The sequence below is a fragment of the Calonectris borealis genome, chromosome 1 (genome assembly GCF_964195595.1).
Source record: "Calonectris borealis chromosome 1, bCalBor7.hap1.2, whole genome shotgun sequence".
NCBI classification, from domain to species: Eukaryota; Metazoa; Chordata; class Aves; order Procellariiformes; family Procellariidae; genus Calonectris; species Calonectris borealis.
Genome location: NC_134312.1, coordinates 200,846,565 through 200,861,427, shown reverse-complemented (window position 1 = coordinate 200,861,427; position 14,863 = coordinate 200,846,565). Strand labels below are relative to the sequence as shown.

General features: G+C 42.1%; 1 protein-coding gene across 2 annotated transcripts in view; it reads right to left on the bottom strand.

The window, feature by feature from the left end:
* Nucleotides 1-5,478: 5,478 nt before the first annotated feature.
* CRYL1 (crystallin lambda 1) overlaps nt 5,479-14,863 on the bottom strand; it is a 67,631-nt gene continuing 58,246 nt past the window's right edge. For both annotated transcript variants that reach the window (XM_075139950.1, XM_075139951.1), the window contains 2 exons: nt 9,768-9,874; nt 5,479-7,724 (listed from right to left, as the gene is read on the bottom strand). In XM_075139950.1, the coding sequence (XP_074996051.1) occupies nt 7,611-7,724; nt 9,768-9,874 (221 nt within the window). In that variant the 3' untranslated portion in view covers nt 5,479-7,610. The remainder of the gene's footprint in view (nt 7,725-9,767; nt 9,875-14,863) is intronic.

Genomic DNA, 14,863 nt, shown 5'->3' with positions numbered 1-14,863 from the left:
TCATAATGCTCTGGAATGTGGAAAGCTCTGCACTTCTTGGTCTGCTGCCTTTGTGTTATAGCGGTAATTCCAATAATTTGTTTTTAACTGCACAGAAATACTTTCTGTATTACTACTGAGAACTCAGTAGACAGACTGCACCCCATTAAGTTTTTAAGTAGGGCTTAAAAAGAAAATACAAGCTCCACAGCAACACAGCTGGGCGTAAAGCTGGCCGATAATTTTGCTATACAGGTGCTGCTGCTGCTGCGTGCAGGAGCAATGCAGACATTAAGCGTGGCTCGTCACATTTCCATGTGCCGCATGGAAACTGCCAAGGTTTTCAATGAGGCAGAAGCTGTAGTGAAGCACAAGGCGATGGTAAATCATTTCCACTGGTAATGCCAGTTTTAATTTATGTATAAACAATAACTGGGCAAGACAAGGAAAAAAAAAACACCCAAAAAGTTATTTGTCTTTCAGAAGAGCCAGTTGCATCAAGGCAGTTTCCAGGAACTCCTGGCTAAATGACAACCTCATTTCTTCAGTAATATCAGAGTGACAGCAAGGATTTTCCAGCCTCATTGCTTTCTCTGTGGGCTGCAAAAAAACGCCTCTATTGTATTCCTTAGGTGTATTATCTCTTTAAAGCAGACCAAGAACAAGCAACTGTGGCTTTATATGGAAAGTATGTACTGTTACGATATTGGAAAAATTAGTGCAAGACTCGATGTTAAAGTTTAAACACATCATGAATGCAAAGGAAGGTTTTCACAATGTTTTAAATTACAGATGCTTTTTAATGTTTTCTGTTGGAAAACATCTTTTGTTGTGCCAACACAGAGGTGTTGGACCCTTATGGAGGCCTTGGGTGGTACATTAATACTGTAACAGCAGTCATCATCTAGGCTTAAGCTAAACAGAACAAACATCTAATTTGGGCCAAATTTACAGCTCTATTTTATAGAATCTTAAAAAAACCCAGTAAATTCAACTTCTGCACAAAGCTTTCCTATACTCACATGCAAGTACAGGCTCTTGTCCTTCCCATGTTAGACTACATTTAACTCATAGAAAAAGGAAAACAAGTTTCTGGATGATTTTGCATCTTCTACATCTCCACTTCTTGTGAATACAGGTCTGAAATCCAAGTAGCTGGAAGAAGTCTACAAAGCCACGCATTAAAATCTCCATTTCACGCTGGGGTTCAGGAAGAAATCTCACACACGCTAAGTGCCATTTTATTCCAAGCGTCCCTTCATTTCAGTGTTTGGTGAAGGGCATCCTCGCTGAAGGAACAAAAAACATCAGGCAGAGAAGGGAAAATGCCGAGGCATGCAACCCAACAGAGCATTTCTTTGAATATACATTAAGAAAATAAGCCATGCTGTTTTCCAGCAAACTAGAAAACAAGGCACTTTGATGTATTTCAAAAAGTCCACTGAATTTTGTGGAAACAGTGCCCTTACCAACAGCTCTCCTTGAAATTCGCTCTGCTCCCATAGGAGTGGTGCAGGCTTTTCCTCACAGCCAGGATGACATTGGACCAATTTTTGATGAGCTGTATACAAAAAACTGCCAGTCCAGCTGCATTTGTTCATGGCTTCACTTGCAGCGGCTTGCAGTCGGAGCCAGCTGAAACCATCCTTGCAGTGTTTCACAACATACCAGCATGTGCAAACCGCAGCTTCAAAGCAAATTCTGGGGGTCAAACATTCAAGGTTGCCCTGTTTCGCCTCAAAGAAGCTCCAAGTTAGGGCACTCTAGCGTCTTTTTTCCCCAATTCTTATGAAACTATTGATATGACAGCATTTGCTATTTCAATTGCTAGTTTCTTTTCTGACCTCCCGTTTATAAAAGAAGCGAGAGGTCTGTGTAGCCACGGCTCTGCGCCTTATGGCATCACACGCGGCAGCGGAGGATGTGGGTACTGACTCTTCCCAATGGGCAGCTTTGTAGGGATGTCACAGTGAGGAATCAAGCTTTGCTACTGGTCTGCTCCCAACATGTGCTGCAAGTAATGCTTAAGCCTTTATGAATATTAAGATACGCAGCTAAATCTTGCCATTTGAATATTGCTCTTGCATGATTAAGTGCACACATTTAAATGCATACACCAGATTTAAGCTCTTGTCTCTCTGCTATTCCTTATTATAAAAATCAGTATTTATCAGTATTCACATATGAATATTAGCTTGTATTCGATAGTCAAGTGGTTCTTCCAAATTAAAGTTGTACAATAAAAGGAAAAACTCATTGGGGAGAAGAAAGTTCTACCTGAAAAATGAACTATAAGAAATACCAATCAATGGGTAACTCTCTCTAAGCGGCATGCCCTCAAGCTGCATCTCTAACTCTGAATAATAACACGCTGAAGGGAGGAGTTCCTTTCCCTTTTTGAAATCACAGAAGAGAATGGAAAGAAATCCTTGGCCGTTGGCTTGATACAAAGCCTTACCAAATCAAATGTGCGTTTTCCCCTAGGGTCAGTTTTTGTCTTTCCGCTCACTTTGACTGATTTGCAATAGCATGCGCGCACACACGCGCGCGCACACACAGAAAATGGAAGGCGCAGGGCGAGCGGAGGGCTACCCTGCCAGCACGACTGGAGCTTGGGGGAACGGGAGCAGATCAGCGGGCAGCTAGAGCAAACATATTCATTTACACTTGTTTACTCGTAACTAGATCCAAATTAATTTGCGAAACATTCCCTTTGGGCCTGGTAGGCTGTTGAAAGCAAAAGACCATTTGTTTTTCCTACTGACACTTACACTAATTGCTAGGCTCACATCTGCCAGGCTCCTCTTCTCATGGAGGGCTCCCATCCTCTGTACCTCCATCTCTGCAAGGGTACCACAGTTACGTGCTCTCAAAGACCTCTTTGTAACTCCATGCTACGGCAGTGCAATCCTGTCATGTAAACATGCAGGCACTGGCAGCGTATCTCATCTTTCTTTTGAAAAACTGAGTCTGCCAATGACATCATTTTGTCTCAAAGTGATTTTTCCTGGTTTTATAACAAGCACCACAAGCACGATCCTTCTTCCCTAAAGAAGCACAGTTGATTTTTGCCTAAAAGATGGTATAGATAGGATAACGCAATTTCTTAATACCATTCCAATTAGACAATATGGCAACCAGAAAATACTCACATTTTAACTTTCAAACTATTATCATGACTCAACAGAAGAATAACTACAGAATCGGGAAAGTAAATTCACACGGCTGCTTTGCAAGCTGCGAACTACTTCCATTACACTCAGAGATTTAGGAAACAGAGATACTGGACTTCCCTCAGTGAAGCAAGATTTCCCTGCATCTGCCCTGAGAGGTGGTTTGATTTCCAGCAGCATTAAATCAAGGGCTTTGGTAAGAACACATTGGACTCTGCTTCCAATAAGCAGCAGTAACTAATAGTAAAGTACACATAGTAAGGAAAACAATGAATATCAAACTGGAAAACAGAGAAAAACACAGTGCAACAAAGATAGGGGTTTAGAAAATTCTATAGGTGTAATGATTAAAAATAATACAGGATTTTAAAATACACAATTGTGTAAAAAAGAAACCACAAGATAAATTCTTCCAAAATATCTCAGTTTACCATAAAATAGTTGCTTGAACACTCAAGCAACTATTGCTCCTTCTGCTGACAATAAAACAAAATAAATATTTGACCACCTCTGCGTAGTTCTGCAACTTTATAGGACTGCTGGTGTTAATTCCGAAAGAGTCCTCATAAAATACCAGATGCAATGTATCCCAAGAAGTCTATTGCATTTGAGGAGAAAAAGTAATGGAATAAAAGGAGTAAGACAAATTTGAAGAAAAAAATGAAACCAATTAATTCAACAGAATTGGGATTTGTATCTTACAAGCAGTTCAGTCTGACAAGTTGCTCCCTAGAGGGATTCTTCTCTCTCCAGTTAGCAAACCTATTAGCAGTTCTGTTCAAATTGTTGGCTAAGTACCCTGGAAGAAGTTAGTGATGGACTATTATGAGAAGCCGAGAACCAAGAGGGAGAAGTAAAGGAAAAAAGTGAAAAGGGAGAGAGGATGGGAGAGAGAGACAGGGGAACCCTCCCCTCCCGGCAAACCCTGCTCCTGCCAGCAGCCCCAAGCAGTGGAGGTGCTGGACAAGGTGAATGCAGCATCTGTCCGTCACCAGGAGGGTGGCCCTGGGGACCAACAACAGGGGAATTTTTGGTGGCTCAGAATTTTCTGTAAGGGATTCTTTATCTTGTGCCAATTTAATGGTATTATGTTAATCTTCCCAGGAAAATGCAGGGAAAAACCTGAATGCAGATTTATTTACATCCATTCACACCATCCTAAATTTCATTTACGATTTAGGTTAAGAAGTCCTCAACATATGTGACAATTTGAAGTAATCTATACACATTCTTTGGAGTTAATTTACTTAAACCAGAGCAACATTTCTGGTACAAAATAGGCCAAAATCAAACCAAACTTGGAATGAGGCTAATGCGGGCTGGGAGGGAGCTCAGGAGGCCTCTGCTCCAACCTCCCGCTCACGGCAGGCTCAGCTCTGAGGTCAGACCAGGCTGCTCAGGGTTTCATCCAGTCAGGAGCTGAAAACCTCCGAGGACGGAGACTGCACCACTTCTGCGGGCAACCTGTGCCTCTGCCCGACTAACCTCATGGGGGAAAAAGTGTCTCCCTACATCCAGGCTGAAACTCTTGTGTTTCAGCTTATGTCCATTGTCTCCATCTTCTCACCCAGCCCCACTTTAGAGAGCCTGGCTCTGTCTCCTCGATGCCCTCCCCACAGGCACTGGGGGCTGCTGGTAGGTCCTCCTGAAGCCGTCTCTACTCCAGGCTGGACAAGGCCAGCTCCCCCAGCCTCTCCTCGCAGGACCAGTGCCCAGCCTCACCACCTCGGGGGCCTCCCCTACCATTTGTCCAATGTCTGTCTTGTACCGGGGAGCCCCAGGCTGGGCGCAGGATTCAGACACAGTCTAAAGACCGATGAGTAAAGGGGATTAACTGCAAAGAGGGTACAGGTCTCTGGGACGAGGGCAGCCCATCTCATTCCTTTAGCCACCTTTTCCTAATGTTTTCCAGTTGTTGTTGCATTTACCAACTAATAATTTTGTGTGCTTCAGATCCTAAGCAAATGTCAGCTAAAATATATTTGTTTTCAACCATCTCCCCCCAATTTGTAGCTGTGAACCCGGGTGGGACCTGGTGCTCCAAGGAGAGCTCTGCTGTATGCCAGACCCTGCGAAGGAGCTGCTCACCGCATAGAAGTGCTCTGGCACTCTCCAGAGTGCTTTTCCACCCACAGAAAACCATTCCCTCATGGCAAGGCCCTGCATCTGCAGCAGGTGGTCACCAACACATGGACTGTAGGAGAATGCACGTTATTTCTTGTCCATTTACTCCCATTGACTTCCACAACTTATTTTACCAGGGCATTGGTTTCTAAAGACACATTATATAGTGCTACCACTACAGTATCACACTGGAGCACAGAAGTTAATACCTTCCTCATTAAAATATTTTATTCATAAGCAAATAATAAAGATGGAGGCAAATATTTGATGACGTGATCAAGTTTTAAAATCTCTCAGAATAAACAGAAGCAATGCAAGCTAATTAGTTATGACAATTTCATATGCTCATAGAAAAACAGGTCTAATCTTGAAAGTAATTGGAACCTTCTGTGGCCTTGTCTGAAATACAAAAACATACATAAAATGAGGAAATCAGCCACATAATTAATTTACTGTTGCTTAATAAGGCATTATTAAGTGAGGATTGACCTCCCCAATTTCAGATGTCTAAATGCAGGTTGAGCCAGTCGCTGTGGCAATAAAAAGCAATAGAAGAAACCTGACAATTTTAAGTCTATATTGGGATGAAATAAATTAAGCTTACAAATTTTCTTTTCTCTCCACTGATCATAAAGGAGCACAGGCCAATGCCTGTGCATTATGCCTCCCAACCCATGTTTCAGATCCAGAGATGTGTTCTTGGCCCACCACTTATGTCAAGTGACACAATTTATCTTAGGTCTCTTTTACTGTGACCTAGGCAGAAATAAGTGGTATTGGTATGTTCACGCAGACATTTCTGCTGTTCAGCTCAAAATGGCAACTAATTAGGTTTCAGTAACTTGTTTGTGTGCTGCACCCTCTGTAAAAAACAAGATTTGAAATGCCCCTGAGCTGAGCATCAGCAAAATGACAGCTTAACACTTCTGCATCTGTGCAGTGACTGAAGTTACATGACCAGCCAGCACAAATTCAGAAATGCTTAACTCAAGCAGTGTGAGTGCAATGTGCTATTTCAAGTTATTCTTACTATCTGCATAACAATACTGCCCCAAGGTTCCAGCTAAGATCAAAGTCCAACTTTATTACATGGTACATACATTCATAATAACACTTTGTCTGCTGTGGACCAAAACAGGCCACCGCAGCAACTGAGGATATTACTGCTTCCAGGTGTATACTGCTCCTTGTATGTGGAGATGTTGTCTCTCCTGTAGGAAGGGCAGCAGTAAAGCATAAATGCTACATCTAAGCCACTGCATCTTTCCCTCTGTGGGGGAGCAAAATAGCAGATACCTGGGGTCCCTTCAGCTACAGCTGTTAAATTCAGTACAGCTGACTCCTAAAGAAGCACTCCTTGCTTCAGATAATGTACAAAATAGACATGGCAACAGAGAGGTGAACTGGCTTCCCAAGATCACTCAGACGGTCATGGAGTAGCCTGGAAGAAAGTCCAGACCGATCCACTACACCATACCGCCTCCCAAACTAGCTATTAAATCAAAATCTCTTATTTCTCATAGGCAAGTCTTAAAATGGGGCACATATTTATGCAGCAATGCCAAAGGCCAGCATCAAACATCTGACATAAGCTGGAAGCAAAGCCATGGGGTATCAAGTGCACAGTCCCAAAGACCGAGTAGGTCTCTGGTAAGTCTTACAGAACCAGGGGTAGGGGATGACGGGGGAATTCTGCTCTATTTACTCATTTAGATCATCATACAGGTACAGAAGTGCCAAAGGGAGGGAAAGGAGGAATAATTCTTTCCCCTACATTGTGGAACAGTTACAAAGCTAAGTTGAAGTGACCCTTACTGCTGTTAAGGTCTCAGCTCACCAGCCAGCAAAATCTACTCTTTGCTCAACCCAACCTTCTCCTATCTACAGTCAGTGCTTTACAAATTAACCTCTTTGTCACAGTGATTGGCAGGTGAGGGCTTATTTTCTCCAGTGACAAACAGCTGATGTTTGTCTATTTCAGATCCCTGCATAAGCAAATATTGTTCAAGCGCTAAGCAAGCTGAAAAATGCATTGTTTAAAACATGATTGTATTCCAGCATTGCACAATATTAATATTGGTAAAGCTACTTAATGTTTACACATTTAATGCATTTATATAATCATTTGATAAATTTTAACTGAACTTTTTAATAACTGTTTCCAGTCATTCACGAATTATGTCATGACAAATTTGGACCAAACGTTTCATTGGTCTCTATATTTGTGCATATCATTGGTTGCACATTCAGTCTCCTCTTCTGCATGACCAAAAATTTCCACTTTTTTTGAAGATCTGCTCTTCATTTGGTCTCTCCTGTTAGACCAGGTGCACCTCAGTCAGATTTCATTTGTTTTTTCAGTTTGGCAAGACCAGTGAGACATTCATCTCTCCATCTTCTCCTGGCATCCAGGACTTTTGGAACAACTGGAATTTTTTCAGACATTGCCTGGAACAGAAAATTTAAGATGATTAAATCCCACGTTCTGAGTAAAAAGTTTCTCACCAGCATTGTTTTCCTGCTTTCCCTGTGTCAGACTAAGTAACCATCTGCACAAACTGTAATTTAGTCTCTCACAAGCAATAGGCCACTAATTCTTTACATGACTGGAAATGAGCCAGTACGAGAAGAAAAGTGCTCCCACTTAGAGAAGGTTGGCCTGAATGTGGCAACGTCAGAAACATCAAAGCATCAGCCTCTTCTCTCGGTTTGCCCCACACAGCCACTGTCTAGTCTCTTTGATAATAACCTTTTATTAAATAGGAAGGAGGCAACCTGGCCATTTATGTGGCTAAAAATGTGCTCTAAACCAAATTCCTGTGTATGCGTGTTTAAAGCTGTGATCTTTCTTCTGGCTCCTAATAAATGTAATGACAGATACCATGTTTATTAAAAACATTTTGTCTTAGGAGCGCCAGTTATAATTGAAATGACAGAGGAAGACACATGACAAACCCAGAATTATTATTTTTGTTGTTTATTGGAATATGGGGGAGAGAAAGTACAGCACTATTTGAGGACACAAAGGTAGAAGTCTGAACAAGTTAGCATGCAAAAACGATATTTAAAACAAAATGAAAAAAAAAAGTATTTCCAAGTGCCTAATTGGAGTTGTCTTAGAAATGCCAGTTAAATCAGTATCACTGAAAGGAGAATAAGAGGTAGTAAGCTCTGGCTGGCTAGTACATTGTAACAGATTTTCTTTCAAAGAAAAAAAGCTGTCCTGAGAATGCAGGTAGAGATCACAAGGTCATCTTTGCCAAAAAAGCACCTGAGGTCTTAGGTTTAAAAGGCAAGTGTTGAGAAACTGGATAAAACCTGGACCTGCTACCAATGATTGGCACGTTGCAGTCACTCCAGGAAATGTCAGGAGGAGGGACAGAGGAGTAAGATAAGAACTGTTTAATGTTTTACTCTAAGAGAATTCTTGCAAACCCATCTTTGGTATTGAAGACCAAAGATAATAAAGCGACACAGAAACAGACGTTGAAGGGGAATCCAGCTTTCCATAAAGAAACCCGAACTGTTTCATACTAATCAAAAGCTTCTAATTGTGAATAACTCCACAATTATTATTGATTGTTATTATAAGCAGTCTATGTTGTTTAAGCATAAAAGAATCTTCTTCCTTTTTAACATAGCTGATGTTGAAATTGTATAAATAGGAACAAAAAAAAAGGAACAAAAATGCTGTCTTCCAGACAGAGAGCTTCCATATATGGAATTAATCTGACAGCTAATCAAGAACGATTCAACACATACACGTGTCCTTTAGCAAAGCATTAAAAAAAGGCAACTATGAAAAGGCAGAGTTAGGAAATAATGATACTTCAGTTAATTCCTATGATCATAAAAAAAAAGCCTATATAGTGAATATAAACAAATTGTTTTGGCTTAGAAATGTTAATAGACAAACTGGGTCCCAATCCAGCACAGCACTTAAACACATCTGGTCTTTAAACATGAAAGTAACCTTACCGGACTGCTCATATGCTTAACTTAAACGTGTATTTGCACGTGTTACAGACTGGAGCTCTAGTTTGTAAAGTATACCAAAACAAGAAAAAAAAACCAAGAAGAAAAAAGCTAAAGAGTTTATGCAGGAACGTGGAGTAGGAGGAAGACACAGGGAGAAAAGTCAGGTAGGAAAGGAAGCTTGGAGCTGTGCATATTATGGTAGAGGACACAGGACAGAAGTGGTAAGAAATAGTGTGGAGGATTTAATGTCAATAACCCATAGTTGTTAGCAGTTGACTCCTCAAGCAATAATGTTACTCAGCTGCTAGATCACTTTCCCTTGACGTATGTCAAAGTGTTTTGAGAAGGGACTTATATGCATTCTGTACTGATCTTTTCATTCAAAGTACACGTTCATACAAGAAATACAGACTACTGATACCTCTAACAGTAAACTGAAATGGTACAAATGTTAAAATAAAAGCTAATATTCTTTGTTCTGAATGTCACTGCATTTATCAACTCCATATTTACCTGATTGATTTTCTGCTCAATTTCACCTGAAAATTCTGGAACTGGTCCAAAGGTGTTGAGAACAAGTCTCATACCTTCACGGTATCTTTCGCAATAATTTGAAATACCTAAAAATAAGAGTGAAAAATTGCATTTCAACAGAAATTCCTACTTAAGTTCATTAAGGCTGCCTGTGCTTAAGCACTGTCTTAAATCAGAGACCGAAAAAAAGTGTGCTCTTATGCTTAAAACACCTAATTGTCATCAAGGAAAAATGGATTCTATCCACCACATTTCCATTAAGGTTCATGGAAAAATCATTTAGGACATGCCTTCATTGCAAAACAATCAATCTTACATACCAACAGGCAATACTATGTGAGAGGTGTAGTACACAACCATGGATATACTCGTGCTTTGTTACTTGAGACCAGAAAGCTTCCCTGACCAGTGTCCACTAGGAGAGTGCTCTCACCTCTCCTCTCCTCTCCTCTCCTCCTGTTTGGTATGTGTCATATCAGTTGAAGCATTCCTGTTGTTACTTTTATTTCTTGATCAGGAGTGTATCAAGAGCAACATGGTTCAGGGGGAAGTCAAAGGCATGGAGACCCAGGCGGCTTCCAGTGAACGAGGAACAGATGGATCTTGCAGATCAATACCTTGTATTGCAACTGGGGTTAATAACAAAGATTTGGCTTTTATGACCACAGGATCCTCTCTGATGGTTGAGCACTGCTAGGGAGAGATGGGATCCACCTGACAAAGTGGAGAAAAAGCATCTTTGCCAAAAACCTGGCCAATCTGGTGAGAAAAGCTTTATATTAGGAACATTGGAAAAGTGAGATTACAACCTGTAGTCAAGTGAGGAAGGGTTGTACGGGGGTGGAAAGAAAAGAGTGCAGGATAACAGGTACAACAGAAACCTCAAGAAAGTATAAAAAAAGGCAGAAGGAGTCCACCTCTAGTGTATGTACACAAATGCATGCAGCCTGGGAAACAAGTAGGAGAAATAAGAGCTCCATGTGTGGCCACACAACTACAACATTGTTGGAGCAACTGAGGTGTGGTGGGATGGCTCACACAACTGGAGTGCTGCAGTGGACAGATACACACTTTAGGAAAGACAAGGAGGGGGTGTGCTATCTCTGTAAAGGAGCAGCTCAGATGTATGGAGCTGTTCTATGGGATGGGCGACTGGCTGGGTGAGAGCCTGTGGCTCAGCACCAGTGGAGATGCCAGCAAAGAACAGCATCCTCCAAGGGTAAGAACAGTCCATCCTGATATTCAGGAAGACAAGTAAATGTATCAAGATGGCTTGGATGAGCTCCAGTGCAAAAAGGCAGCATACAGGACATGGAAGCAGGGACAGGCTGTAAAAGAGAAATTTAAAAACACTGCCTAGGCATGTAGGGATGGTGTCAGGAAAGCCAAAGCTCAGCTCCAGTTGAGACTTGCAAGGATGTCAAGGGCAACAAGAAGGACTTCTAATGTTACATTAGTAATAGAAGGCTGAACAAGGAAAGCGTGGGCCTGTTGCTGAATGGGTGGGTGATTTAGTGACAAGAGAAACAGGTAAAGCGGAGTTACTCATTGCTTTCCTTGCTTCAGTCTTCATTGACAAGGTCTCCGATGCCTCTGTGCTTACAGGCAGGGTTCAAGGAGGAGAAGAGTTAGTAGCAGTAGATGATGATCCAGTCAGTGACTATCTGCAGAACTCAGCCCCACCAGAGACCATGGGACAAGACATACTGTATCCAAGGATATGAGAGAAATGGCCTATGCCCTTGCAAGGCTGCTTTCTATCGTATTTTAAAAATCATGCCAGTCAATGCATCAATGTCATCATTTGAGATCCCCAGATGACTGAAGGCAAATATTGCAGCCATCTTCAGAAAAGGTCAAAAGAACAATCTAGGTTACTACAGGCCAATCAATCTCACTTCTGTTCCTGAGAAAATCAAGGAGCAAGTCCTCTTGAAACAAATTCCTGGGTACAAGAATAAGAAGAAAGTGACTGTGACAGTCAGCATGTAGTCACCAGTGGGTACACCATGGTGTAAATCATGTCTGATTGACCTTGTTGCCTTCTGTGATAAAATCATTGAATTTGTGGAAAATAGGAAAGTAGTGGATATCATTTATCTCTTTTTTAGAAGGGCATTTGACACTGTCTCCTGTGATATTCTTCTATCAAAGTTACGACATTAAGGTCTGCGTGCTTGGACAACTAGATGGACAAAAAATGGCTTGGATACTCAGGCTCAGAGGTAGTGGTTAATGGGTTGTACTCTACCTGGAGGCCAGGAAAAGTGGAGTTTTGCAAGAATCTATCCTGAGACCTGTAGTGCTTAACAGCACTTGCTCATGAAGTTTGTAAATGATACCCAATTGGGCAGGGGAGGGAGCAGGGGGAGATGGACCACTTGATACATTGGAGGGCAGGGCTGCCTTTAGACAGGCTGGAGGAATGAGCCAATACAAAACCTTAAAAAATTTAACAAGGACAAATGCAAGGTCCTGCACCTCAGAAGGAAGAGCTCTTCGCAACCACACAGTCTTGTGAACCCCAAGAACTCCTGGTCCTGGTAGGCAGCAAGCTGAACGTGAGATAAGTGTGCCCTGGCAGCAAAGAGGGCCAACAGCATCCTGGGCTGTGTCAACAGCACAGCCAGTAGATTGAAGGAAGTGATTACCCCCCTTTACTCAGCACTCATTAGACTGCATCCAGAATACTGCATTCAGTTTGGGATCCCCCAGTACAAGAAAGACATTGACAAACTGGAGCAACTTCAGCAGAGGCCACCAAAACGGTGGGGGCTGGAACACTTGCCCTGTGAGGAGAGGCTGGGGGAGCTGGGCTGGTTCAGCCTGGAGCAGAGATGGCTTTGGGGGGACCTAACAGCAGCTTCCCAGTGCCTACGGGGAGGTCATTGAGCAGATGGAGCTGGGCTCTTTACAGTTGTTGTGTAACAGGAGGACAAGAGACAACAGGCACAATTTGAAACGAGAGGTTCAGACTGGATACTCGGGCACTGGCATAGGTTGCCCACAGAGGTTGTGCAGTCTCCATCTCTGGGGGTTTCAAGACTGGATGAAACCCTGAGCAGCTTGGTCTGACCTCAGAGCTGACCCTGCTGTGAACATCTTAAAAAACATGGTCAGAGAACCTGAGAAACAGCTAACTGGTAATAATGGGTAAAACGGCAGTCAAGTAGACCTTGGCTGAATTAGGGAAAGGTCCAGCTTCCATCAGTTCCAGTAGGAATCTCAAAAAAATCACTGTTGAGGCACTAGAGAGGAACTGGAATGATAAATGTACCAAAAAGAGAAATCGGTCACCCAGCCAGATATATACATCTAGTAGACTTTTTAGTGCTATTAACTACCACATAATCAAGAAAGGATAAGGCAGCCTTTCCCACTGTACATCAATCAAGAAGTCATGAGCTGCACCACAACAGTAAATGAGCAATGTTTGTCTGGCAGTAAGCAAGCCGACATGAGTAACAATGTACTTACCCTCATGAACACCCTAGATCTGAGAAGGGAAGTTCTGGATATCCATTAAAAGCTTGTGACAATCTCCCTTTTCTGAGAACCATAGAGACTGAAGAATTTGCATCCTTAACTCTCTTTTTATTAGCTAATTATTAAAGCAAATAGGAGAAAGACAGAACTGCAGAAGACAAAGGCAAGCAGTTACGGTCACCAACTCTTTCACAAAGACTCAGGAGATCGTACAGACTGAGAAGCATGAACCTGAACTGCTCATGGTCTTATCCAACCACAAAATGCAGGAAATGTAAGTGAGGTGGCCTGACTACCACACAAAAGAATGCAACTCAGGTCAAGAGTCATTAAGCAGTCTTTTTCCTGAACAGCTTGTATACAGTTCCCTGGAATGCAATACTCTGTGATATCAATACCATAGAAGTCACACCTGTCTAACCCTAAATGGTTGAGGTTGAAAGGTGGATGAAGGAACGGAAACCTCTGACTACTGGCAACTATGAATCATAAACTACAACATTTATATTGGTACCCTTATACTGCTCAACATGCCTGAAATCACTGAAGTACAGGTTTTCCAAAAGGCCTCTAAGGTCAGTAAGAGTACAGAGAATACTCTTGTTTCTGGACCAAAGACAAGAACTTTCAAAGGACAGATGTTCAAGGAAGTATTAAATTTCCTTTACGATATTAGCACTCTGAAGTCATGAAGACCATCAGATAAACAACTGAAAGGACAGAATGGGAGAACATGTCCATTGCGTGAGAGCAACATGGAGAGATTTGAAAGTATTCAACTCTCCTAAAAAATTGACTAGAAACATTCTCCAGTATCAGAAGGAGGGAGGCTCTGAGAAAAACAGCAGCCTTGTTAAGTAGCTTGAACCTGTATTTGGTGCCAAGAGTGTGCCAATCAGCATTTAGTCGGCCTGTTTCTTTGTGTTATCTACCCATGGAGCACGTGTTCCTAGAACACACTCTGGCAAGTTCTGGCCTTCTCCAACATAAAAAGGGAAGTCAGCTGGTCATACAGCTATATTGATGCTCTAATTATATGGAAGTTTAGTATTTTGCTCAGTTTTCTTGATTGACACACAGCCAGAAACCTTCAAATTGCCTAGCGGGCTCCAAAACATCACTGGCAGGAAGTGAGATTCAGGAAGAGAAGCATTACTGTGGGATGTGCAACAGGCTGTGATATGATTCTATCTCTTCACTGAGGGAATAAGCAGAGACCATCTTCCTCCATAAACACTCTGGAAAGGACCACTAGTTATCAGGATTTACTAACCATACCCTGTCATTAGCATAAGTGCTTGCTTGTTACATCTTAACAGCTGGGCTCACAGACTTTGGCACCTGAAGCCAACCCAGATCAACCTACAGGGGATATGCTATCCAGATGAGCAATCTTGGTAACACAAGACAATTCTGGATGAGACTCATGCACCAACCACAAGACTTATATTTCACCCTGCTCACGTGAGCTTTTCTTCTAACAGTGAGGAGTCTGAGCAAAAAGTTTGCCCCCACATCACGCAACATCATAGAAACTTCCCAGACATAGAAGTAGAAATGACTGAGGCTGAAGAGTGCAGAACTACATG